This window comes from Dufourea novaeangliae, unplaced genomic scaffold, assembly GCF_001272555.1.
Source record: "Dufourea novaeangliae isolate 0120121106 unplaced genomic scaffold, ASM127255v1 scaffold8, whole genome shotgun sequence".
Classification (NCBI taxonomy): Eukaryota; Metazoa; Arthropoda; class Insecta; order Hymenoptera; family Halictidae; genus Dufourea; species Dufourea novaeangliae.
Genome location: NW_015373923.1, coordinates 11,417,216 through 11,445,113, shown reverse-complemented (window position 1 = coordinate 11,445,113; position 27,898 = coordinate 11,417,216). Strand labels below are relative to the sequence as shown.

Genomic DNA, 27,898 nt, shown 5'->3' with positions numbered 1-27,898 from the left:
TATACGGATGTACAAGACGAGAAAGAGACCACCGAACGATAAAACGAGACGGGGGATATTGGCGCGTGTGCCAGCCTCTCTCTCTTCCTCTGTTTAGCGAACCTACCGCGCCGCCGCCGTGTGTATGCGCGAAAACAAGGGCAAAAGGGACTGAATTAAGTGGATGCGCTCGATTTTTGATTCACAAAAACGTTATCCACCTGCGCTCGCGCGCCCCTAGGATTCGAATTTACGAGCCAGGATATACAATTTTGGCAATTTTTCATTGAATTTCATGCGTTCCACTTCCAACGTCCGACGTTTGCCTTAATTACGCTCGCCTGGATTCTTTTCCGCCAGATCGCAGCTGCAAGGATCCGAGACGAAACGTTGAATTATAACTTCCACCCGTTTCTTATCGTTGTCTTTTGATACACCGAAAAAGCCTGCGCCGCGGTCTTCTTTCCCGTCACAATAAAATAAAAGGGGATGAGCGACCCGGGCCACGAGGAGGAAACGCGTAACAGGTACGAGAGCGCAGGTAATTGAAAACCGACGCCGGTCGCCCCTTTCCACACTTGATCGACGTCCATTTAAGGGGTCTTCCTCCTACAGGTATTAGAGGAATAAGACGGTCGGATTTTTTGGTAATTTCTGAAGCTAACATTCTTTTTATGAAACACGAGGGACAAAAAACTTTCATGAAGATTTTATATACACTAGCGGTCAAAAGTTTGGAATCACTATGTGAATTAAACGAAGCAGAAGCTATTTCAGGAAAGATGAACATCTCTAAAGAAACCGGGGCGGTTTTATTGTTCAAAAAACTAATAAACACGATGTTTTACACTTTGTCCCATTTTCTGCACAGAAATAGGTAATTTAATCACCGAAAACCGTTTTTAGTTTTAATGACGGCTTTATATATTCTGGGCATTAGGATCTCACAATGCAGCACTGGACTCTCACTGGATGTACATAACGTGACAACCGAATATCTTTTCAAACAATAGGAGAGGTCACACCAAACGTTCTCTTCAATTAGGATTATGACTTATATAAGAGTTCTTTGAATATAAGAAAATGTTAAAATTTCTAAAAATGAGTCTGTACTGATGAGTCAGCACCTAAAAAATTTATCAGGACTTTCGATTTTGGTAGAAATCACCAAGTGGTTTCAAACTTTTATCCCTGTAGTGTGTCATTGTCATGTACATCTTTCTATAAAACAGAGAACAGTGGATCTCGCTTTGCAATACTAAATTTTCTCCTACGATATTTTCCATCTTCATTTAAAACAGAGGTATAGATCAATCTAAGATCACTTGTTCATACAACTTAATTTCCGGGCAACGCAACACCCTCGATTCTTCACAACATCCTGATGCTTTCCCTCGTACGAACACAACTGAATTGAAATGTAAACAATTTAGCGTAATAAAAAGACAACCGTGAACGAACAGCATAATAGAAACCGTCTTCCTCGATTGGTGGGGCTCCGACGATCGCGGTCTTTCGTCGCGAGATCGAGGAGGTCCCATAAAGCAACGTTTATCGATCTCTCTCGTCGGTAGAATTTACGCCGTTCCCGGAATATCGTCAAATCGCGGTGCCGTCAGGTCGTAAAGTTAAATTCCTTTCCATCTTGCGATGGCAATCGTCGCGTCGCGTCGTGTCTCGTCGCGTTTCGTCCCGCAGCCGTTTTTTTTTCTGAATCTTCGTTCTTCCCCCTCGGTCCGCAAGGGAACACTACGCCCGCATATCCCGCCGCGACCCCGCCGCAGTCACCACACGGATATCCGGTACCGATCCGCGTGGCGCACGCATGCACGCATCTCGAATCACCATCTCGAAAGAGCCCTCTTACTTCTCGCGTCGCGGTATCGTTCGCCCGGCCACTTCTCACGTGGCCACGCAACAACCCTCCCTCCCCCTCCAACCCCTCCCCAGTCCCAGGCTTAACCACATTAGCCCTTTAACACGTTGACTGCCATTGTGGTTACCCGTAACCGGCACCTGTCTTCTCGGTGATGAGTGGTCACTGATGATCGACGATAGGAAATTTTTGAAAATGGTTACCACACCATCACTGAGTGCATTGTGGGTCCGTGGTGGTCACGGATGATCACTCGAGAGATACACGCAATATTGATGGGGTTTTACTTAACGAGATCTTTACCATCGTCACCTACAGTATCGGCTAAAAGTATATCACCTTTAGGTTTCTTTGAATATAACTTCGATTAGAGTGCACGGATCCCTATTAAATCATAATATATTTTCAGGAATTTATGAAAAATTAATTTTATTTAGAATCTACAAAATAAGTGGAACTGAATGGTGTACTTCGAGTTACCGTAACAAGCTTAAATGCTAACAAAGTGAAAACCGAATTCATATTTTCGATTTAACTGGTTCAGTATCTTGTAGCAAAACCCTTGGCATCGATCACAGGCTTGGCCATACCCGGCCAAAACATACTAATTCCGTCAAGGATTAGAACTACTCTATGGAACAACTCTTTTATTTTGAATTAAAACATTCCTAAAAGCAGCTTTTAGAAATTCCGAATTTCCGGAATGTTTTTATTTAATAACTTCTTAAAGATATTTAACGGTACTCGAATAATATGTTAACGTTACAAAAAAATTATTTCCCTTAGCCTCAGAGAACTGGAGTCCTTCGATATTTAGTTTCATTAGAAATTTTATATGCATCTGTTAAACTGAATTACAGTTCGAGAGCGAAAAATTAGTCCGGGAGCGACGATACTTTAACGATTTCCGGTGTTGTAATCACTGATGGAAATATTTGCCGACACTTCGTTAGAATTTCATTTAATCACGCTTAGCGGAATCGTTACTCCGCTCGGACGTTGTTCCAAAGTGATCTCGCGCAAACTCGTTTGCTCATTAAACTCTCGTAAAATGCTGATACGTCTGCAATCTCCCGTTCGAGTGTTCCCTGGTGCCGAGAAAATCCAACGGCCTCAACTTTGTTTCTAGACGCGAGAAGACGACAGTCTCAGGGGGACGGCACTCCCGTGTTAACGATTGTGATAGTGTTTTTGGCGCCACCACAGTTAAAAACCGGAAGTGGCGAACTAAACTACAATATGGCGGGTGTTTCAAATAAAAATTGAATATTTAAAAAGTTAGTCTGGTCAAAATTTTTTCACGATTTCTCAATGAAATCAGACAATATAAGAAACCATGAGAAATGAAAAAACTTATTATGTAAGGAAATTCATAAAAGGTGAAAGAAATAATTGTATACAATGTATATGTAGTAGTAAATAAATATAGTAGTAATAAATACTGGAGCAAACATTTTAACCTGTAAAGTTGAAATATCGACACTCAAAATACATGTAGGTAAGCCATACACAACTTCCGTCAAATATAATGACATGGATTCCAACGAGTCTGGGTACTCACAAAATCATAAAAATTTTTTTGTTTAATCGATTCATATGTACAAGCGAGCTTCATTAAATATTTCTTTTTCTTAATTTCGACTGAGGAATTTTTTTCATTCAGTCAGGCCAAGAATTACAGCCCACCCTGTATAATTCTATCAAGCTACCCGACATCTTTCGATTTCGCCCGCACGCTTGAAGTTTAAGTTAGCAACGGGGTGTTCGAATTAGCGTTTCGGACCACGGATAAATATAGAGGGCCACCCAGCGAGCTAACTAATGTACCGTGTGCCCGGCGTGGGGGTAAAACGGTCTTTCCTTCAATTCTCTGTCCTCCTTTTGTCACTCCACTACGACTTCTCTCTCTCTCTCTTTCTCCCCCTATCCTCCTTCGCCTGACGGCATTTTTTCACCTGAAACTGTCTATTTTTCGAGCATATCTACTACTCTAAAAATGCACGGTTCGACTTGGACAATTCTGGCCGGCTTTAATTACAAACCATTAAACTCTAAGATAAATCGTTTCTATTTATCATTATTCACTTATAATCGGAACGTATAAAACAACACAATGGAAAGAATTAACCAGATAAAAACACGGACTACAATTATATCTTGATTTTATAAAAAAAAAAAGTTTTCCTACATCTGCGTTTCTAAATTCTATATGCTTTTAAAAAAGTTTTCTACGATGTTATGTTGAAATTTAAACAGAAAAATAGCGCAGGTCAGATTCTTCTCTGTTACATAAAAAATTACATATTAAAACGTTAATCTGGCTATTATTATAAACGTGAAGGTTTAATTATTAGAATAAAAATTTCGGTTATATATCAGCGTAGAGAATGAGTACACTTGGGCAGTTAACTTCAAGCGCTCGCGAAATCAAATCTTTCAAGGGTTCGGGGGTGTGCAGGGAATGTTGAAAGCAAGAGAATAATGTCCCTGTCGTCGTGGACACATAAGCTTGTGTTCTACACTTTGCAGGATAGATCGAGTACAACGATTTGCAGAAAATGCATTCCGTACCAGATTTGCTTCCGTATTACAGTGGGAACTGTCGGAACATTGTCATGTTACAAAATTCCTCAGTCATTCATCAATTCAAACCTTTAATCTCTACAATTACTAGATTTGTCGTGTATTAGATCATGTTAATTTTCGTACCTCTTATTAATTGGTTATAAAATCTGCGCATTTCAAATGAATTTGAAACATCATTGATATGATTCTGTACGACCATATTTCATCTTCCTGACCACTTATTATCAGTGCATTTTGGATAAAAATGTTCAATTTTCTGATTGGAACCTAATAATTCTCAAAAATCCAGTTTTAGTGTGAATATCAACAAACTCTATCCAATCGAGTTTGAATGTTCACATTAAAACAGAGATGTCAGACATTGTTTATATCTAATTGTTACTTTTAATGAAAAGTGCAATTTTTATTTATAAGGAAGAAAATTACCTAAAAAATAACACAAAAACCTAATTCATTTCACGGGTCCCAACACAATTTTCTAACGCGAGAATTGCTAAATAGAGGAGGTTACGTTTCGATAAAATACAATCAAAGATAGAGGCGTCGAACACTGAAAATGCTTTCGTGCCTAGGAAATATATACTTCGATGACGCACTTACCTTGAACCCAAAGCTGTTCGACCTTGCTGTGAACTTGAGCGGACTTTAGGGCAACGCAGAACGTAGCCAAAGCGATGATCGCGAGGAAGAGGACCTTGCCTGCATGCCTCTGCAGGAAGTAGCCCAGCTGACTCAGCTGATCCTGCAGCCTTGCCCTGATCCACACCGCAGACCTCTGACCTTCCGCTTTGCCCTGAAAAGCAAAAAGGGAACCGGGATTTTAGCCTGTTCCTTCGTGGAAAAAGGTGCTCCGGAAGGAATTCCAAGATAGGTATCTTTGCGTTAAGAACTAATCCCGAGGTACCTCGGAACCTCATTATCCGAAACTAACGGAGGACAGGACAGTTTGGATAATTGAGACGTTCGTATAATAGAAGTCCACATAATTGTAGTGCTTCCCGTTGTTCATGACTAGACGACATATGGCCCGACAATCACAGTGTTCATATAATAAGACATTTTCTTCCGTAGTAACTTCGATAATAGGACGTCACAAATTGTGTTCAGATAAATAGGGGTCTACTATGCGTGCAGTGCTCTTTCTTGGTATTTTGTCTCCTTAACATTTTCAATTTCAACTGGATATAGATTGTACGAATACAAAATAGACAAATTTGTTCTTGTAAAACTCATATGTGGTTGAGTTTTAGTTAGGGACGTTTACGTCTATGAAAGTGTATTCATTACTGATGATTAGATTTAATTTGTATTTGACATGTTGAATGTTATACCTTCTCTTCAATAGTGTATTGAAGTCTTCACTATATCAAATTATTCAATTGAACTATATCACGATATTTTATGCATTTATTTTTTCGAAAGTTACCACTTTATGTTAGAACAGCATTAGTATTTAAAAGCATAAAAGTATTACTGTCTATATGATGCAAGTGTTTTAATTTTAACATCGCTAGTCACTGACGTCATCTATGGCATCAACATATTAACGAATATTGTACCAATTTTTATTGCAAACTTTATCATATTCTTTGAGCAAAAAGAAAAATTCCTTTCGCTTCCAATCCTCTAATCTCTAATTCAAAAGTATAGTAGCTCTTTAACTAAAAGTATTGTATTAAGTCAAGGACAAAACAGAATCTTGATTAAATTTCATTAAAGTTTTGTCTCCTATGTTATTAGAACCAACCCACCATATAACACATATATAACCAACAGTCTACTTACTGTGAATGTGAACTACTGCTAAACTGCACTCCCCTTTCCTTCAAGTAAAGTTCACAAATCCAGTGCAACTTACATTTATATATGAATTTTGAAGCGGTGCCGTTACCGACAACGTGAGATCGTTTCGACAATGAAACAGCGTCGCGACATTCGAGTTTCCAATTCGAATCCAGCAGGTTTACGAGTCATCCTGCCGGTACCGCCTACGATTTTCAAGAAAAAGAGCAGATTCCAGGCGGTTAAAGGGCGGCGCGGCCGGAACGGCAGCCGGCGCGCTTTAAATTGGCCGCGTGGGCTTTGACGATGATAAGTAGCTGGCCGCGGGTTGTTCGTACGAACGTGCGTACTACCTCTTAACTGCAACGACCGAGTCAAGAAAAGAGGTGGCTGACGGTGAAAATAAAACGCATAGACAAAAGACCGTATACGTGCTTATAGTGAGGGGGGGGGGTTAAAAAAATTGAAGCGGAACAGGCTGATCAGATGAATGATAGCGGAAACTCTTGCGGCTCGAGGGAAATAGGAGAGCTGATTGATAAATGAGCGTTGTTATGCAATACCAGATCGGCTCAGAGAACGATCAAAAGTAAATTAAGGCGCTTACACTAAAAAACGGTCAATCTTAAAAGGACTCTTTCACTGTTTCTGAGGCAATGAAAGATTTTTCTTCAGAAACTTCAAAACAGTATAAGCTATTTTTATGAGCTTAGGGATCATCCTGATGTTTTTTTGGATTGATTTCTTATGGTAAAATAGTGTGTATCATTGCATAATAAATGTCGTTTCCGGACTGTGAAGTTGGAATAATTATAACCTTCCGTGAAACGTTTAATCGACGTAAGATCCACCTGAATTAAGATTTCATTGGAAACGAGTTACAAGTTTGTTGATCCTAGTTTCGTAAAAATTAAGATGGCTGTACCAAAGCGCGCTGAAAAACGACATTTAATATGTAAGAACCTAATACATGACAGAGATGGTACACAAAAGTGCTTACCGTATTATGAAAATTACAGAAAACCGTGTAGGATGCAATACAAAGTATCGAAATCTTTCTAATCTTGTAAATAAAAGAAACGACAGTAAATCAAATATCTTTTTCAACGTTTGGAGATGATTGAGCACTTCCTTCAACAGCAGTTTCACCTTCTCATTTATAGTTTCCAAAGAAATAAACATTTTTATTTTCATACATATTAACACCTTGTTCAAATAATCATTTCTAATATAATCGTTGAGTTTGTTCGATCAAAAATACCTTTTCCTCGGGGTTAGCACAGATCTTATTTCTCAGTCAATCCTCGAAGCCATCATAACAGAGATTCATGATATACGACGATTAACAGCATAAAAATGAGACGAAGACAGAGAGGACACCCAACGTAACGACAGAGAGAGAGAGAGAGAGAGAGAGAGAGAGAGAGAGAGAGAGAGAGAGAGAGAGAGAGTCCATGGCAAATTAACAGAAAACGACGGAGGAAAAGAAGCTCAGAGAGAGGGAGAAAGGAAGGGAGGATAGAAGGGAGAGAGGAGCGGTTGCAACATTGCGAGCGGCAACGTTGCACACTACCTGGTGGCCGGTCTGACAATGTGCACCACGGACCACCCGCAACAATACCTATCTTTCCTGGCCGACAGGGAAAGAAAGACGGAGAAGGAAGGACGGGAAGAGAGACCATGGATCAGAAGGGAATCGAGGCTCGTGGAGAAAAGGAGCGGAGACGCTTTTCTCCTCCGGTGTCTACGCCGCTCGTCGAGGTACAGTTAGAGGCCTGGGCTTCGGCAGAAGCCTGGTATGAAGAGAAGAGGTGTGTGTATGAGAGAGAAAGAGAGCCCAGAGCCAGCGCACGATAGGCGTACAGATGAAAATACAGATTACACACGCTTACGTATCTCGGGGCAGTAGCCGGGGCGTCGAGTATCGGATAGCAAGGTTTTCCAGCCAATTAACTCTCGTGCCGCGGCCTCGCGGCCGGCCAGACTCGGGTAACTCTAGACGTGCAGACAATCCTCGTCGGCCACATGGTCCCCGGGGAACTCTGGAGCTGTGCCTTCGACCGACCTCCGTGGAATAAGACTATGAACGGACCCCGAGCTTCTCGCACGGATCCTCCGGGGAATTCACCGGGGGTCTTTTTGCGCTCCTTTCTCTTTTCTTTCGCGAATGATTGCCGGTAGATTGATGATACATGCCGAGATCATTTTTAGAGAAACACCGGAGCCTTTCGATAAGTAAAGAGACAAAAGCTTCCATTGAAATGATATCTGAATAGGAAGTATGATATTTTTATAAGTTGGTATCCCGCAATTAGTTTAATGACGTAACCGTTGTCAGTCATTTAACAATGACAAATCCTCTCGAGAAGTGCACTTTGAGAGAACAGCGTTCAGTGATAAGATTTCTGGTTTCTAAGGGTGCTAAACCAACTCCCCGATGCTTAAGCAATGCGGTATAAGTAGTATGAATCGTGCAAATCTTTATGAATGGGTTGATCGGGTTAAAAATGGTAGAACAGATGTTTCTGATAGGCAACATGCGGGATGATCAATCGAGGTTTCACCTTCAGCTCTGGAATCTCATATTGACGAACTTATTCAAAATGACAGACGAGTTGTAGTAGAAAAGATCGCTGGAAATTGTAACGTGTTTAGTCGTCTTTTGGGTTAGAGAATGTTACTTCTAGTTAGTAGATTTATTCATGTTATACTGTGAAAGAAGTTCTTTTATCCGACAATAATGAACCTAAGTTTATCTGAAATTCCCAAGTCATCTCAAGTATGAAGTGGTTCTGATATCAAACATATCCCCTGATATGGCTAGAAGACGTAACAAAGATGCTTTATAATTTTAGATCAACTGAGAAATTCGCCTTAATGATGCTTAGATATTATAGAAAACTTTTACTTAAAAAATAATAGCTGTTAAACTGCAAGATTTGAACGAAAACAAAATACGACTATTGGTATAGCAGAGTCATTTGTTATCGTAAAGTACTACTAAATATATTCATGCGAAGTTAAATATGTTTAACTCATTAAATGGTAAACGAATGTTCAATATTTTCAAACATTTTTTAGCAATAGTAATCAATAGTACAGACACCACACGCCCGTTATTACGATTATTCGAAGATTTTCTTTATTCCACATTCATCAATTAAACATGTTCAATTATACTGTATCGATATTCTCTTGAAATTTGACATCACAAATGATCTATTTTACTTCATTTTGATTGCTAAGAAGCACACAAAGTTCAAAAGACTACAACTCCCAAATGTAAAACCTAATGAATACGTTAAGCAGAGAAACATACCCAGCGATTTAAATGATTCCCGAACACAGTTCACAGAATCCAGGTCAGCAATCGCAAGCTTGAGTGCCGGTGGAGGCAAACAAATCGTCGTCGAAAGTAGGGGAATGCGGTCGAATTTTCTCGTACGGTTCGGGATCAAGCGAAGAAACCGAAAGGAGAGGACAGGGCAAGGAAGGACGAAGGGAGAGTAAGGGTAAAAAAAAAAAGAGAAAAAGGAAGCGGAGACGCCACGAGTCGCTCTCGAGACGTCTATATAGCTGCAGTGTATACGTGCAGGAGAGCAGCAGAGACTCAGCCAAGAGAGGAGAAGAAGGAATTCCCCCTTTTTCCCGTAAGTGGTCCCCGTGGACCTTATGGGGTTCCTCGTGGTGGGCAATATCTACATATTACAACCTCGTGGCGCTGGGACCACCGTCGTTGACATAAGATCCTGTTATGCTGTCTGCTATCTCCTCGCGAAGCTCGTGTCGCGTCGTAAAAAACATTAAAAGTACGAATAACATAAATTCGTTAAGCGTAGACTCTCCCCTCCCCCCCCCTTACCATCTCCTTCTCGAGACTTCACTCCATCTTCGCCATCCTTCGAGATAGTCTGGCAACAGAAACGACACGACACGACACTGAGTTCGTTACCAGCGACCTGGTGATCCAACTTCCTCGTTCTATCTTTTTCTCCATACGCCCGCCCATGATAATTGTTTAATCGTGGTCGCTGCACGACGACTACAACACGAACGGGGTGGGAGTTATGTCACTGGGCTCCTGGGACGACTAGATTGAGTTATTATAACGGTCTGGCCTTTCGATTTTCTTCCTGCGGAGTGCCAGGGAACCACCAAGGGAGAGGCTGACTCGACGGAATTTCGTCGCAATATAATGTCTTGTTTCTTTCTGTGAAAGCATCATGCTCCTCGATCGGAGATAACATCATCGTGAAATATCAAGTTTGCCTTTTAACTCCGTTGAGATTCAATCAAGAGTCGGATATATCTATCGGCCGACTTGGTACCGAGTTGAGTAATGAATCTGTTTCAACTTTTTACGGTCGCGAAAGGCGGTATGACGGGGGACAGACGGTACTCACCGTAAAATGTTGATGTATCCTTAAAAGGGTTTGCAGAAACTTTTGTTGTGTTCGCAGTTTGTCTTTAACAGTTCCATTATACTGGTTTGGCGTAATCACTTCGTGTAGATTGTAAATGATGTAATTATGAGAGAATGTATTAAATCCATTTTTTCAAATAACTTTTACATATCTCCCATATCAAATTTTTAACTCTTTTCGATGGTAAAAATTAGGTCGTTCTATGTCGTCTAGTTTTTAATGTAATAATGTAAAGTCCATCACATGGAAGATTTAATACACTGTTTACCATTTCTACTAAGTTCATCAGTAGTTCGAAAGTTGCAATTGTTTCTCGTTGAATTCTTACTGAACGGTTCCTAAGTTACAAGGTTTTTGCATCTTCGATGTGGTCTCCTCTAAAGTTAGAAAAGTTTGACTTACATTCTGGCTCTGGGGTTCAGATATTCTCAAATTTTTTTTGTTGATGATTTAAGAGATGCTGTTCTTTTTTTAGCATAAGAAATTGTCACTTCGTTATTATTACTTCGACACTACTGTTCTCCTGACTTACTCCTCATATTTATTTCCCTTTCGACAAAATGATTTCGAATGTTGAAATGCGAAATATATACATATACCGAAAGTAGACATAAAATTTAAATACGTTGAAGACTGAAAACAAATATTTACAAACAGTATATCTATTGGAGAACTTTCGAGGCCCTTGTCCCAAGTTTGAAATCATATAAAAATATCACACGAATATTCTAATTATTCATAACGGCTAACAATGAGGTTTTAATATTTCTATTATAAATCTTGTTAGTACTCAAAACACGTGTATTATAGGGCATTTTTTCTTCTTTAATATGATTTAAAACAATAGAAGATCGGACAACATTTAATGGATGTTATTGGTCCGTCAAATTCGAACTTCAGAGAAAAGACATTTCATATGCACCAACGTAACATTCTCAGTCGATAACCTATGGAAATACGTAACATATGCGTGTTCGTTTCAAAAAAACGAAAAGAAACATTTTATGACTAAAATTATGTATTTATATTTTATTTTTTCGTTTCATATAGTTAAAACATATAAAAGGTATTTCGTTTATCTCGCCTTCCTTAATATTTTCGTTGCTTTTACGTTACTTCTCATCCCGATAACTATCCCTGTTGCCGCTAATGTCTGTTTTGTATTAAAGCTGAGACTTTTCCCAAGAATGAAAATGGAAAATATTCAGTAAAATATAATTCCAAATATGTACATATCTGATAAATTTAATCTCATCATACAGTTGGTCCATTTAGTAAACAACAAAGTAACAAGAATAATAATTTTGACGTTGACACCTTGGAAGCCGTGTAGTCGCGTTAAAAATTAACGAAAGTGAAAAAAAAACATACTAAATTGTAGCACAAATGTCCAATCAACTAACTGTGGTAATAGTGTTTCAGTATGGGGATACTTTTGCAAAGGACATTTTACCGCGTTTGGAACGCATCTGCTCCACTGTGCGGCGTTACAGGGATCGCGCGAATATTCGAATAATCCCACCCCCTATTCACGCGACGGAATTGAATAGACAGAATCGTGTGGGATGTTCGTGGGTGGGTGCTGGTCCGATGCTTATCTCCGACTCGTCTACGATGTTGCTATGCGTCAGGAAATCCCTGGGCGGCGGGACATTCAGAATTATTCCCTTACGCGGGTAAGTGGCGAAAAAGAAAGGGTTAGACATCGGGCGACGGAGAGAGAGAGGGAGGCGTGGGGGTAGGGGGTTGGAGGTTTCTATACGCCACGCGGATACGACATGCGACTTGCCAGATAAACGAATAGGTTCTTGCGGTAGGTACGGCTCGAAAGTGTCCGCAAGAAACTCGATCCGACTGGCGCTCTAATCGGCCGAAGAATTCCACCGGCGATGCCTATTCGAAAGGAAAACCTTCGGTTGGATTCCAGTAACGAGCTTCCACCTTCGTGCTGGCCACGTACAGGGCAAAAAGAAGAACCCCACCGTCGCGCCACTCCGCCGTGGTTCTTCCTGTTTGATGCACGATTGGCATCGAAAGGCGCGTACACGGTGCGTGATTAATGGTAGAGACAAGTTTGTTCGAGCTGGCCTAATAAGTGGCGAGACGATTTACTCGTAAATGTAATTGAGATCGAGCGGTTCTATGTTTACCGAGAGAGATGCGATTCTCGCTTATTACAGAGGGGGTTAATGAATATATCAGTTGTGTATCGAGGCCGTCATTTTTTGCCGTCCCGCGCACGGGCTTGTTCATCTTCTGGGGCACATGTGTCTCATTAGCTGCAATGTTATGTAACGATAAAAAAAGATGTATACGTAACGAGGTGCATAATTTTGCAGAGAAGAATGCTCGAAGAGCATTAGATACCAATCATCGATTATGCCTACTTGAGAATCGGTTGGTAATAAAGGCCATTTTTATGGTAATAAAAGCAACAAACTGTTATTATTATTATGTAATAGTATCTGTGGATGTAACTTTACATTAAAATATACAAATCAAACGGTATTATTGCGATGATATTTCAGTCGCTATCAATCGACTTTGTGGAGAAAAATTCTCAATTTGTGGCACTTCAGCCTATTAATACATCAAGTGCTCTTAAATTGATAATGCTTTACAGACATGTTTTATAGGTAGAAATCAGAAAAGTGTGACAAAGACATTACTCCAAAAATAACTTAATTGGAAAGTACAAATAAATTTATCACGAAGACGATATGCGAGAACATTTGTGTCATATTCATTTGATGATACTAGGGCTTGAAAATTGTTATGATATCAGTTTAAGTTCTCGAAACAGTTATGAAGAGCCTTTATCCTGAATAACTGTTATGAAAAACATAAATTTCAAACTATATCAGTTTTAATTGTGGTTCTTATATCAGCTCCAATATCAGTTCTACATATAACCGTTATTTTTAAGTTCTATATAAGTTCCGAAACAATTATAGAACATATTCTTGTAATGATGGTACAGAATTCTACAGTAAATGAAATCACAACACATTACAGTTATAGACTACTATGTATAAGGAAAATTTTGTAAAAATTATTATAAATATGTAAGTAAATATATATGGATACATTTGTATACATACAATTATTTTATAACGTGAAAAGTGTTCGTTAATATAAATTTTTAACCGCTTAACATAATTTTACTTATATGTATACACTAATCTGTACCTAAGTATAATTTATTGTGATTTCATTTACTGTAAAATTCTGTACAATCGTTACGAGAATCGGTTCTATAACAACCATTTTGGAACTTATATAGAACCTGAAAAATAACGGTTATAGAACTGATTTGGGAGCTGATATAAGAACCTTAACTGAAATTGATATATGTAGTCTGAAATTTAAGTTCTTTATAACTGTTTCAGTCGGAACCTTTATAATAACAGTTTGAAACAGATATTTTCGAGACCGTTTCAGCCCTGGATTATACACATTATATTGTCTACTAATCATCTTTAGTAATTTCGAACAGTAATTGTTATTAGAATAACTAAATTAAATAAATATCACTACTAATTTTCACGTCAATATACATATGTACCTACAATATATCTGCTATTGCTTCCATCTTAATTATACAATTTTCGATACGCCTTCTAAAAACTTATTTTTGGACCAATGTTCATAACACTATCGTACTTCTACCTCCAGAACATACTGTTAACCCTTGGACAGTAATGTCTGGGTCCATTTTAACCCAGGATTTCTGAAATCTCACGCACCAATCCAGTTTACGGAAGCGAATTAAAGTGTAGATTTCTTTGTTTTACAATTTCATAAGACCTACAAATTTGGAAGAAATTCGATCCAAACCACATCTAAAGACAAATAAATAGGGGTCTAATTGAACCTAGGTATGTAACACCATCTGTTCAATCACTAAAATCGTGCATCTTCTAACGATCAAGGTTTAGACATTTAATTGTAGGACACTATTACATGAATGTGGTAACAAAATATGATGACTACATTTTCAACACAGTTCAAAGTCCTACTACAAAGGAAGCCACAGAGAATAAATTTACGGCGCTATGCATCAGTTTCCTGAATTGCGTAAAATGCCTTGTAGCAGTTTAGATTAACAGTCTACTGTCGATTTCCGACCGTTTACAGAGAGAATTCGTTTTGTACTGCTTTCGATACGATATGGGTCCTCAGTTACCTTTTATTCTCTTGGCCCAAAAGTCCTGGGATTCTCGTTAGAACTCACCGATTCGTTGTGGCGACGACGTGGACCGGGACTGCCCCGTAAAATGGATAAAGGGAGGAAATTTTCGCGTGGAAAATCTTGAAACGCGGAATATACGGATCGGACCATGATTCTGCACGGCTTCTAATGTTGTAAATCCGGCGTAAAGGTCGACGGAATAAGTCAGAACAAAACTGGATGGAAGCCGGGGAACGGTGAGTCGGCCCCGTCCCTTTCATCCTTACTGAAGGGATACACGCCCCTTGGCTTGCTGGAACCTCTTTGCGTAGGGTCAGTACCTGATTGATGTGCCTAGCTATCGCTCAAACCTGAAATCTCCGGGTTGCGGGTATGACTTTGTCCTTGAGGGACCGGCCATTAGGAAATTAGTACTTGGCCTTTGAAGCTTGTCGCCATTAGGATTCCTCATTTCGTGGAACAAAAAGAACGTTATGCTGGTTTTCGTGATGAGAGGTTCTGCTCGAATGGTATTCGTTAAAACGCAATAATGACAATTAACATATGTTTCACTGCAGATATTACTACACTGTAAAATAATATAAAATAATTCAAATATTACAAAACGTGAAACTTGTAGATTTGGTACGGATCTGATCGAAGTTTCTCAAACTCAGCTTTTACATGAAAACATTTTTAATGAGCGTGTGGTGTAAAAATTTTTGACAATGGTAAGAAATTTAATGAATGAAATTTAAAGGAAGAAATTTAATAGAAGAGAAATGATTTTTTGAGTATCTTCTATAGTAATATCCAACATTTAATATTGTTCATTATCTTCAATACAACGTAATTACTCCAAAATTGTATTTGATAACTTTCTAATACATCTGTTCATTATTATCAGTTCATCCTCCAAATAACTTCGTTTACAAAAGCAACACAGGGGTACAGACGTACAGATTTATTATATACAGCTACTTCAATTCCTTTGTGCGACCTTCCTTATTTTCTTACCAATCCTTTCTACAACCTTATTCCATCTCTGAATCATTTCTGGATCATTTCTTAAAAATATAACTCCTTCTTCGTTTATGTAAATAATGACAAGAAACGACGTTATTTATAAGACAATACCAATGTAATTTCACATTTCTATGATTACCTGTCTCATTAAAAAAATTCTAATCGAACCCAAACACCACACTATAGTGCGAATTTGAACCAGCGAAATATTGTTTCGTATGTAACATTCTATCTGTCTAACATAACGGTTTCAAATGTTCATAGTTAAAAAATTATTTCTCACTTTTGCAATTTTTACCATTGACATTCTCAGAAGATTTTACCCTAAAAAGTATGTTATGAGTTCAATTTGCTGTTATTCTCTTCGAGTTCTTAATCATCAAAACTTCAAAATCTCAATTCTTCCAAGTGTAGTGTTTACGTATGTTGAGGTGGGGTCTGACGTGTCCGAGGGTTAACATGCTTATGAATAGTTAAGGAGAAATTAGGCACATCGAGAAATTCAGTCCGAAGTTAAAATGCCGCGTGTATACCGAGGACATTTTGTATCTCAAGCTCCAAGAAGTCGAGAAGATAGAGACATTGGGAGTATGATTACCTGTAATCGAACTCCCTGGTGTTATACATTAAAATCACGTGGCCCCGACGAGTCACTAAACGTATCATGCGACCCGCGTCGCGGAGAAAAGGCGTTGCTTTCTCGGTCGGTATCGCCTCTTCCCTCTGGACGTTTACGAGGCCCTTGCTTTCATAGGTATTATTAGTGTAAAAGCCTCACACGTAGTGTCGGCGCCCTTTAATCTCATCCGAACGGGGACGGGGGGACGGGGCCGACGCAACGTGCGTGAATGTACAACATTGGCGACCAGGAGGATTTCAACTGCTAAAAATTAAGATGCGATTATAAAATAGTACGGCACGAAGTTTGTCGTTATCTTTAGCCTGTGGCAGTGCCCGGGCTCGAGAGAATGCTTCCTCGCGGCGAAATTATTTCAGAGAACTGAAATCGGATCAATTGTGACCATTGCTTTACAACTTTTTGCTAGAATAGGTACTAAATACTGGGGTATATAATATTTATATACACATTCGAAAAATGTAATATTCATTCTGCATATTGTTTATCTACATACAGTAAATTATTGTTTCCTATAATCTTTCACCTAACTTTACGACCTGAAATATGTATTTCTGCTGTTTTTGCTAATTTGTGACTACTTTAAAATACAGAAATTGGTCAAAATTGATCCAGCGCAAACTGTGCTCAATCAACACATTTTAAGGTTATTATTCAGTATATTAGTAAGCAGTGAGTTAACTTTCAAAATTTTTTTATAATAGATCAACGAAAACTAAATAAAATATCATAGACCTCATAGAAATTGCAATATATTAGAGATTAGTACAGAGATTGTTTCATAATTAAAGATACACGTGAAATTTGCTACGTGAACTTTCTGCGATTAATCTTTTCACAATTAAACTTAATTTTCAATAGAAGTTATAATTATATTCGTGGAACTATTACAAACCAATTATAGCTCGAAATTATTTCAACATAGTTGGTGGGAATAACATTTGAGATGTAGTAAATGTTTCAAGCCTACATATTGCTTTTAAAATTGCGAAGTGGCTTCAACATCCTTAATATTCGCCTGTTAACTATTTCATCTAGATTATCTATCTGGTCCAAACAGGTCTCCATCTGATTATTACATTTTAAATATTAAAAAGCATTTTCGAACGAACAGATAAGAATACAAATCAGCATGCTTGATGCTTACAGGAAATATGAGCACACGGTCGTACATGTATAAGCGAGCGATTGTGTAAGGGAGGTGGTGTAGGAGGTCGAGGTCGTTGCCTGTAACTGAATCATCCTCCGAGGCGGTAAACAAATTGGAGTAAGTGGACTCTTGCGACGATGCATAATACGTGCACAAGCGCGACAGGTGTGTCTGGACACACGTACGACACGATTGAACGTGATGATGCACAGGCATGACATACAGCGCGAAACAAATTACGTGCACTTCCGGTTAGTATTTCCGGATACCAAGATCAAGGTCATTTGCTTCGAAAGAATTATATCCTTGTGAACTGGAAGAAAATAGAAAGTGAGACTTTACGAAACAAGGTTTGAATTCGAAAAGGGCAAAGCCCCTTCTAGCAGGCATCACGCAATATTGCATCATCGGAGAAGTGTCATCATTGCGTTGGATCACTGCGAAAGTGGAGGATCGCATTACACTGAAGAATAGTCCGAAGGCAATTTTTACAACAGCCATAAATGTATATCGGACTACAATTTTTGAACAGAAATCTGACTCCAGACATTTTCATTTTTATAGATCGTCCCATAGAAACCAGAATCAGTTTCAATCTCAGATCAATATCAATCTAAAATGAAAATTAAAGTTCTTGTTTCCTTTGCTACTACTTTAGTGCTTTGTGTTCTACTTATTTGCATAAATGCGTGAAATCTGCAGCCTATACAGGGTGAAGCACCTAACTTGACCACTTCGAATAACTTCTAAATTATGCGTTGTACAAAAAATTATTTCTACAAAGGTTACATGGTATCAAGAGGGACATCACATGGTTTACACACTTCTTTATAAGTGGAGACGATTAGGAGATTTGAAGGTCAACTGTTTTTTTTTTTTAATTGAATGCCCTATTTTTGACGGCATTTCAAAAGCTCATTAATTCCCAAGTAGAAAAGTGTTAAACATTGTATGTCCTAAAGTTAATAATTAACGAGATATTAATGAAGGGTGATCCCCATAAGGTCGCGTTGAAAGATCAATGTCACCGAGTGATTCACGAAGACAGCGGCGTTTATCTGACAATGTTTATCAACATATCACATACTCCTACTTGATGCTGTCGTTTACGATTTCCGTGATAAAGTTGCTGATAAATGAGGTCATAAAAATGCAATAAGAGCTAAAATTGCCGATGTTGAACACTTGAAATTTTATCGAGTGTCTTGATGTGTCTTAAACTGTTAGTGTAGTAGATGTTCAAAATGACGTCCGTTAACACGAATACCGTAATGCAACAACGTATTAATTAATGAAAAGGTAGCATCCTGAATTGTTTCTGAAGCAAGTGTGGCACACGCTTCACGAATTCGTTCTTGCATATCCTCTATCGTTGTTAGTTCACGATACACTTTATCTTTTAATGCATCCTAGAGATAATAATCCAATGGTGACAGGTCTGGCGAACGAAGGGGCCGTGGAAATATTCCGCCACGACCAATTCAATGATTAGGAAATTGTCCTTGTAGAACTTCCCTTGTCTGCCGTGCATAATTTGCAGGGCAAACATCATGGTGATACCACATTACTCAATGGACATTTAATGGTACATTTTCCAATAAAATTGGCAATGTTTCTGTTAAAAAAGTTAAATATTTCTGCCCTGTTGATACTCCGTCAATAAAATATGGTCCAATTATTCGATTGTCAAGTGTACCGCACCAAACATTAACACTCCATTGTCGCTGATGCTCAACATCCCGGAGCCAATGAGGATTGTCTTCTGTCCAGTAATGCATATTCTTTAAATTAACTGTCGTTAATATCTCGTTAATTATTAACTTTAGGACATACCACGTTTAACACTTTTCTACTTGGGAATTAATGAGCTGTCGAAATACCGTAAAAAAATACGGCATTCTATTTAAAAAAAACAAAGTTAACTTTCAAATTTCCTAAACGCCTCCACTTACAAAGAAGTCGTGTACATCACGTGATGTCCCTCTTGATACCATGTAACCTTTTTGGAAACAATTTTTTGTACAACGCATAATTTATGTAAAAATGTGTGCATTGTATTATTGAAAATTTATTCTAATAAAAAATAAAGGAAAAAGGTAAATATTATATAAAGTACACAAAATTTGAACCTACTACCTAATAAATATCACACAATTTTCCATTATTGTGGTGTTAATATAGGTTCAAGAAATATAAAAAATGATATCCATTTCACTACAATATTATAGATTGAATTATCAAGTAAATAATAAACAGAACAGAAGGTTAATACACATAATGCGTGACATCATAGATAGTTAACAAACAATGTATATTTTCTTCAATCAGTTTAAATTTCAGAAAACCTACACCAGAAAAGAAAAGAAAAATTCAAAATTTAGAAAAAGATTTTACAGATCTGTATTTATTATCACATTCTTCCATCATATCGTTAACTATTACGGATGCTTACAAATTGTCATACTTAAAGCATTCCCTGCAAAACATCCAGTATGTTCATAAAAATCTATTACCTTCACAAAAGGAAAGAAGAAACGATATGAGCAACACGTTGAAAAAGTCTGGCGCCAAGGGTAGCCCGGGAGAGAAAAGGGAAGACTCGGGCATGGTCTCGGAATTGAGCCCCGAGCCACGCACCGGCGCGTCCTGTGCGGCTCCGTCTTCCGAGGGGTTAAGAGATATGCACGCGTACACAAGTATGCGTACACGGAATCGTAAGGGCAGTGCCCGTGAGACGGACTGACTCATCCAGCATGAACGCGCGAGCGAGTGAACAGGCGCGCGCGCGCACACACACGCATACCGCGGCCGCCGAGAGAGCGCTGTCCATTTTGATCACCCGGGCAAGAAAAGTGGACCGTCGACCTCAAATTTCCTCCTTTTTTTGCCCTGTCCTTCTCCGGATCGTACAACACCCGCCACTGTCACCACCTCCCCGCCCCGGTGACACCGTAATTGTGCAATCGCGCAAACGATAAAACGGGAGCGAGAAGCGGTTCGATCGGGATTCGCCTTTATTCGCGCCGCAATCGCGCTGGGTGGCGGCACGGCGGCGGGCAGATGCACACGGATGCCGCGCGCGCGGTCCGCACTGTAATCCCTCCGCATCCACGCCCTTCCTACGGGATCGACTTCTCCTCCACTCCTCGACTGTTCCAGTCGCTTCGTGAAATTCACCGGCGCCCGTATTTTTAGGCCTCAGAATGCTTTACTGGCGTCACTTTTGCTCTCTCTCGCGCGACTCGCCCACGATGTGTGAGACACTCTGGGCAATTAGGCGATCGCGGTTCCGGGAGACTCGGAGGAATTGTGTGAATCGAATGTTTGGTGGGGGAGAGAAAATGAATATAGTGATATGGAACGATTTGTACGAAATAAAATACTTATGTTAAGGGTCCGGTACACCTGGGAAAATATTTGAGCGTTACCGCAATGTAGAATAAACAGGATTAGTAATGATAATATTTATCCGTTTAAACAATGTACAATAGACTCCCTATTAAACGGAAGATACGTTTCGTGTTATACAAATCACATAGGTTATACATACATTGGATTATGCATGCGTATGGAAACACGTGCGTAAGGGTTTATTATGAAAAATCTAAGATGAATATTAAAGATATTTCATGTGATAAGCATTATTAGAATGTGAAAATATAAACTTATCGACCGTGTTTTACGAATCTGTTTACTGTGTCATACGAGCACTGTCATAAATTGTCCGTCGTATTATATAAAGGTACTACAGTGATTCCTCGATGAATGCGACACGAGCAACAGTATTATTCCCACCATTGGGGAGTCCCTCTCCGGAATCAATCAATAAGGTAAACAGAGATTAAACAGAGATTAAACAGAGACTCGGTTTCGAGTAAAAAACAAATTTATGAGGGGCTGAAAACCTCTCCGCCTTGCCATGAATACTCCGAAGCGAACCCGAGTACGTCGGACTCATCGCGACATTACAGTATTTTCTTATCATTAAGAAGAACGTACATATTCGGAATAATAAGAATGAAGAAAACACCCTATGTACGAAATGATTTTTCCTGTCTTAAGATTCCTGTTTTTATATACAGGATTTCTGTTAAAAACAGGAATTTCTGTTAAAAACAGGAATTTCTGAAAGAAAAGTAAAAAAAAACTGTAAAATGGTGCACGCTTTCATCATGCAGACGCCACCTGCGGCTTTGCCACTTTTCTTGCATGAGTAAGATAAAAAAATGTGTGACTTGCACCGAGAGACAATAAGCAAAAATGTTGTGTTTTATCCACTTATTTGTACATTTTTTTCTATTTAAGTATTTTGAAGTAGCTTGAAATATTAATCATTCAAATTAAATTGTTAAAATTGATAAAAAGCATAAAGGGCCCATATGGAGTCCCAGCTAGATACGATATCAAACGCGGAAGCTACCTTAAGTTTGATCTAGGTTTCTACTTCCACAAAATTATGCTAATTCGTTTTATGTACAATTTGATCGAACACCAGTTGGTAGCAATACGGAGAAAAGTGAGCTGCTATTATAATAAAAGGAACGCATTATTTTCAGTTGCCTCTTGGTCCTCTAAGAAACGATCCGGTGGATGTAGATATAATAACAGGCAAACTGAGCGTCAGTTCTTGAGTACGTTCTGCTGAAATCTCTCTGGGTGGTCACACAAGCGGTTTTCACGTAGCGAATGTACCTGTGGTCGTCCGACTGGAACAGAGCTCGTGGCTCCGAACGCATTTCACGAATGATCAACGAAACAAAAAGCATCATCTTGACTAATTGATAGGACTCACCCATATCTCGTTGCCTCTTTTTCGTGGCAAATTGATACAGATACATGGCAATTTTCATGGACAGGTTATTAAATTTATATTCCAGTAAATAGGTAGACTTTCACGAAAGGACCAATTGACTGTGCACTTTTAGGGAATCAGAAATTTATATTATATGCTGAATGAAAAATGTTTGTACTAAGATTTAGAGTTTTAGATCCCCTATAATATACAATACAAGCTTCTAAATATTTAATATTAGGCATTTAAAGTCTTCTGTTATTCTTTAGCATTAATTTTCACACCTTCTTCGCGGATGATTAAGAAAACTGCATTTATGTATAGTAGACAGTGTAGCCTCGTGAAATTCATCACGGAGTATCCGAGAGCTACCTTGTAGTTTTTAGCTAGTTGGCTAAATCTGTATAGCCAGATTATGTCAAATGCCTGTTATAAGCTTTTACAACCAGAATAGTTACAGATTTAATGCAGGATCTGCTATACACAATCTGCTGTCAATCTACTTCATGATTCTGTCAGCAGGCTCTGCCCGCAAAACCCAAGCAAAATGCAGAAACAGATGGCTATAGATTTATGGACATATTTTGTTAATATTTGCTGCCAATCTGCGCAAATTGTTTATAGGGTATGAAGAAATTTGTTTTTGGTAGATAAACATGAAATTGTTAATCGAAATCTCTGGAACATGTGGAAAGAAGAAATGGGTTTTCTACCTTACGACTTTATTCTAAACCGAAAGGAAAGAGTACGCGATTCAGACATGTTTTGCATTCGATTAGTCGTAAATCTGAAATCTATATTCCTCTAGGAAGATTCACGATATGTATCTTTGCTAGGAATTGTTGCGGAGATACTGCTTTTATTACGCACAATGCAGCAATAATTTAAAAACCAATGGCTCTAGAATAATTATAGTTCATGTAAAAATATTGCAGAAAAATAAGTACCTACGCAGCAAACGAAATTAATCTTAGGATGTTTTATAAGAATCGCAATCACAAGTATTTGATATGCAAATGATAAGAAAGACTTCAGCAACGTTTCTTGCTTATACATCCAAGCCCTTATCGGATATGTATATATTGATTTAGCTTTGACATGATCGCGTTATATTGTGTTTCGTTTGTAGGCGATACCATGAACACTTCCAAAATATTTGATTCTAGATAGTGGAAACAATACTGTGTCAAATCAATATTTGTGCAAGGGTAGTCAAGTGTTCCCTGAATTAAGCGTTGAATACACATTATTTCGTGTATTTGTGGTAAATTAAATATGCCTGATAACGATTCAATGGATTAAATACGAATTTTACGGATTAGCAAAGGAATACAAAAATCGATTCAAGTGAAAATTAATTTCCTATCGTCCTTCAGTTAGAAGACAAATTTTATTACAACATACATTTAATTACCGTTGAAACTTTGTAGAAAAGACACAACATTTTGCTTAATTATACAAACTCGAAGGCATTACACATTACTGAGGATCAGCACATTACTACGTTTTTATTCTATTGTATACTGTTATTTTTCACGTCACATATTCATAAAAACCGCGTTCTACTTATGAGTTTCTATGTTCTATCGCCTCTGTTTTATTAGAAAATTATTTTCAAACCTTACATAAAAAGCAATATACCAATCGAAACTGAAAGTTTCATCGGGTCTGAACATTAAAAAATTCAACATTTAAATTTCAATTTTCATTCTTAATATCGAAAATGAAAATTACATAGATCCATTAATTCTGCATTATCATCCATTAAGGAGCTAGGCGAAACAGGCGAATTATGGAAATGAAAGTAAGACACCCAGATCGAAGGGAAACCTAACGACAGAAGGTGTCCGAGATGCAAGCAGGGGTGCCGCCGGGTTCTCAGAAAAACCAAAGAAAAGGGCCTGCTGTCGAAAGCTCGCGGGGTGCACCCTCCTTATTTGGGCCGTATTCGAAAGGCGATAGCCCCGTGTGGTTCACGTGCCACGCACATTTTGCCTGGCATTCGAGGTGGAAGGATCTCGAGGGACGATCTCAGTGTCGTAAGACTGCTCGAGATCGGCGTCCCCTGTCCTATGTTCGGGAGATTTTTTTAGGCAAGCCAGAGAGGTTTGTGTCGGAGAAAACAAGAAGGGTGTATATTCCTTAGCAGGAAGTCGATCCTTCGTCGATCTACACTTCAGCCGTCCTTCTGTCTTTCTTTCGCTGTTCCTCGACCCTTCACCCCTCGCCGTGCTCTCACCTTCAAAAACACGTCTCCGGACCACCCGCGTGTGTGAAAGTTTACAGCTAGCTACAGGAGAATTTAGGCAAGCATTCGTAGAAAGAGTGCTTCGAACTTGTATAGCGAAATTGTCCGCCGCCGTGAAGCATTGTTTTCCATTCCGAATCCACTATCCCGTTCCATATAACACCGATAAGTACGAACTTCACGGTATCGCCGCGGGAAGTAAACAATACGTTTGCACAGTGTTCAAGATAAGCTATAAATCACGATCATTCGTAAGTGGTACCATAAACTTCCGCGTTCTTTTACTACTGTATTTCTGATAATGGTGTTAGAGATTTAACTGTCACAGATATCACTAACAAGCAGTGTATATCTTTCACATTGACTTTTAATGATTTTTTATAATTCTCTTTACGGGCCTACGGTTTTAATTATGTTGTATTATTTAACCATCCGTAGGCAATGCGAGCCGTTAACGACCCATCGAATTCCCATTTTTCCCAGACTTTCCTCTGAATTTGTATTTTTATTGAAAAAAGTTGTAAACATTTGACTTAACCAACGATTGTACAATGTAGTAGAGACATAAACGACCCGGTTTGCCTACGGAGGGTTAACAATCACATTCCCAAAGAAAATGTTTTGAAGAATATCTTACCAGTGTTTGAAATGTAAGAATTTACAAAATCTATCAGAAATTGTGTATTCATTGTGGGATTGAATTCTTCAACGTTCTGATTTGTTATTCGCCATTCCCAACGGAGGGAAGTCGATTACAGGCATTGTCAACGGTCAATTTCGTTTTTCGTTGATTGCTGGTATAGCAATAACCAGTAGACAGTAATTTGCATCGAATTTATACTTCCATCTTGTCCCACTGCCAGTCCCGAAAGTAGGGCTCACGAAGTGGCGTGCGATCGAGCTATTATCTATGTCTAGTTAGCGTAACCGTTGGCAGTCTCGCGGAGACAGCGATGCTCGTATAACCCGCAGAGAACGTGTGCTTCTTCGATTAGATGGCTGACGATAGGAAAACCACGGGAGACTTGAACGCCGGCGTAGGAAACGTCGGACCTATCCGCGAGACGTACTACTCTTTCACTGTTTTTCTTTCGCCATGTAAATCACGAGTAGGCTATTTAGTAACGCGCACGCATCCCTCGTTAAACCTGTCATCCTGTTTAACTCTACTGTCACCGAAAGTGACTTTTGTTCACATTTTGAAACGGTCCATAGACTTGTGTATATTTTTCACAATGTATAGGAAAAGATCAAACGACGGTAATTATGTATGATGACGTAGAAACGTACTGCGTGGTCATAATAACAACGAACTGTACAAGTACTTGAATACATAACTATGTTTAGAATAGTAAATAAATGTGATACGTTTGTGGTAATAACTTTGTAATGCACTCTAAAGGTAGTTCTTTAAAAAAAAATGTAAAACCCTATTTGTACACTGCTACTATCCTTGCGGTCAAAGATTGATATCAAACTGTAATGTAGTGAAAGTATAGATTTTTTTTTCATTAAATACAAATAATTATATTCTCTTATATCTCTTAAAAATTTTAATAATAAGAGATTATCAAAAGAAAATTTGTTGTAAAATATGATTTTATATGAAAGACAGTAAGATATTCCAAACTTTTAGCTGGCGGTATACATATGAATATGTATACTTTAGAATCTTTTTATACTTCCTTAATTCAGAGAAACCAATTCTGCAGATGGTAAATAAATAAACCAATAAATTAGCTTCCTGTACTAATATTTGTATTCTTCTTCACAGTTCATTTTAATAAACATGTACGAAAGAATGATGGCCAATGACATATCTTAAGAGATATTAAAATGCAAACGTACTCCAATTTTATAAATAACTGAATATCCTGACGTAACATAATTATATACAGCAGTCAAGAAAAATTGTATCTGTTAACCATTTAGACTTCAGATGGTCGACGTTTTCGGAAACCATGCAAGAGGCAGTGATTTGATTATAACTTAGGAAATTGTACGTGTAGTTTTGTATAGTACAAATAAACAACACGAAATATGAATAGATATAATAAATTATTTTCTGATACCGAATGTAAGTTACATGACGCCTTTGGTAATTATCGCGTTTAAGTATATTTTACTTGTCCGCATCTAGTTTCTATACTACTTAAAATTTCTTTACAACCAGATAGATATTCCGAGTTTTGTTGTTTATCTGTCAGTACGATGTAAATCTAATGATTACAAATTTCACGTAACCTGGATCAGAATGAGCAGAGGCAGGGCCAAAAGAGGGTAAATGTCAAAAATTGTATAAGACTCCTATAAAGTGTTCAGTCTTTATAAGCGCAACAAGAAATTCTTATTAAATAATATTACGGTGCAGTCGAGACATTGCAATTAAAACTAGTACACATACACAAGTAAAACTCACCTTCTCGAGCTGATCCAACGCTATCGCAGCATCAGTCCAACTTGGCCTAATGTAAAGGTCCGATTCGTGTCGTTCTTTCGCGTTTTCGACACTGGATTTAACATACTTTTTGTTGTGAACTTTGGACGTATTTCCATTCTGCGACGATTGCACGCCTTGATGGCACTGAGAACCAGAAGGGCGTCCCGCTAGGATCCCTGTGGGGCCGGACGCAGAAACCATGATCCGTCATGCATTCGCTCCGGCACAATTCGCAGTATGATTATTTGTAATATTACTCCCCACCGAGAGGTACCTTTTAACGTCGATCTCTCGGGGCTTTTCCTTCCCCCTAGTCGCCGTTATTCGTAACGTTACGAACCACGAAACGATGTCAGGAACGATACACGAGGCACGAAAGAACACGTAAACGATTTCACACTCACTGTTACTACGCTTTTACACGTAATTCTTACACGAACTTCTCGTTAAACACATCTCACAGCACACGTACGATCAGTCTTCTGTATTTACCGCGCGGTTTCGCGAACGTCGTGTCGGTGCGATGAGCACAGTAATCGAAATTCGCGCACGAGGCACACACAAGTTGTTCTGCGCATGCGCGACTGTATCGTGCCCATCGATGGTATACGCACAAAACGGACCGGGAATTGGTTTTTAGGTTAGCTTCGTCCACCGTAGAAGAGTAAATATGTGACTGCTCCCTCTTCTCCGATTCGTCTTTTCTTTCCGTCTTCTTTCTCTATCCTCTTCTTTCCCTTGCTTCTGCTGGCTACGGGGTCCTCGTATTCCCTCTCTCTCTCCCTAT

The 27,898-nt window shown here is 38.7% G+C and overlaps 1 protein-coding gene across 1 annotated transcript in view; it reads right to left on the bottom strand.

The window, feature by feature from the left end:
• Window positions 1-27,312, bottom strand: part of LOC107194629 (protein patched) — a 78,755-nt gene extending 51,443 nt beyond the window's left edge. The window contains 2 exon segments of the mRNA XM_015584276.1: window positions 5,042-5,234; window positions 27,091-27,312. Coding sequence (XP_015439762.1) covers window positions 5,042-5,234; window positions 27,091-27,312 — 415 coding nt within the window.
• Window positions 27,313-27,898: the final 586 nt, after the last annotated feature.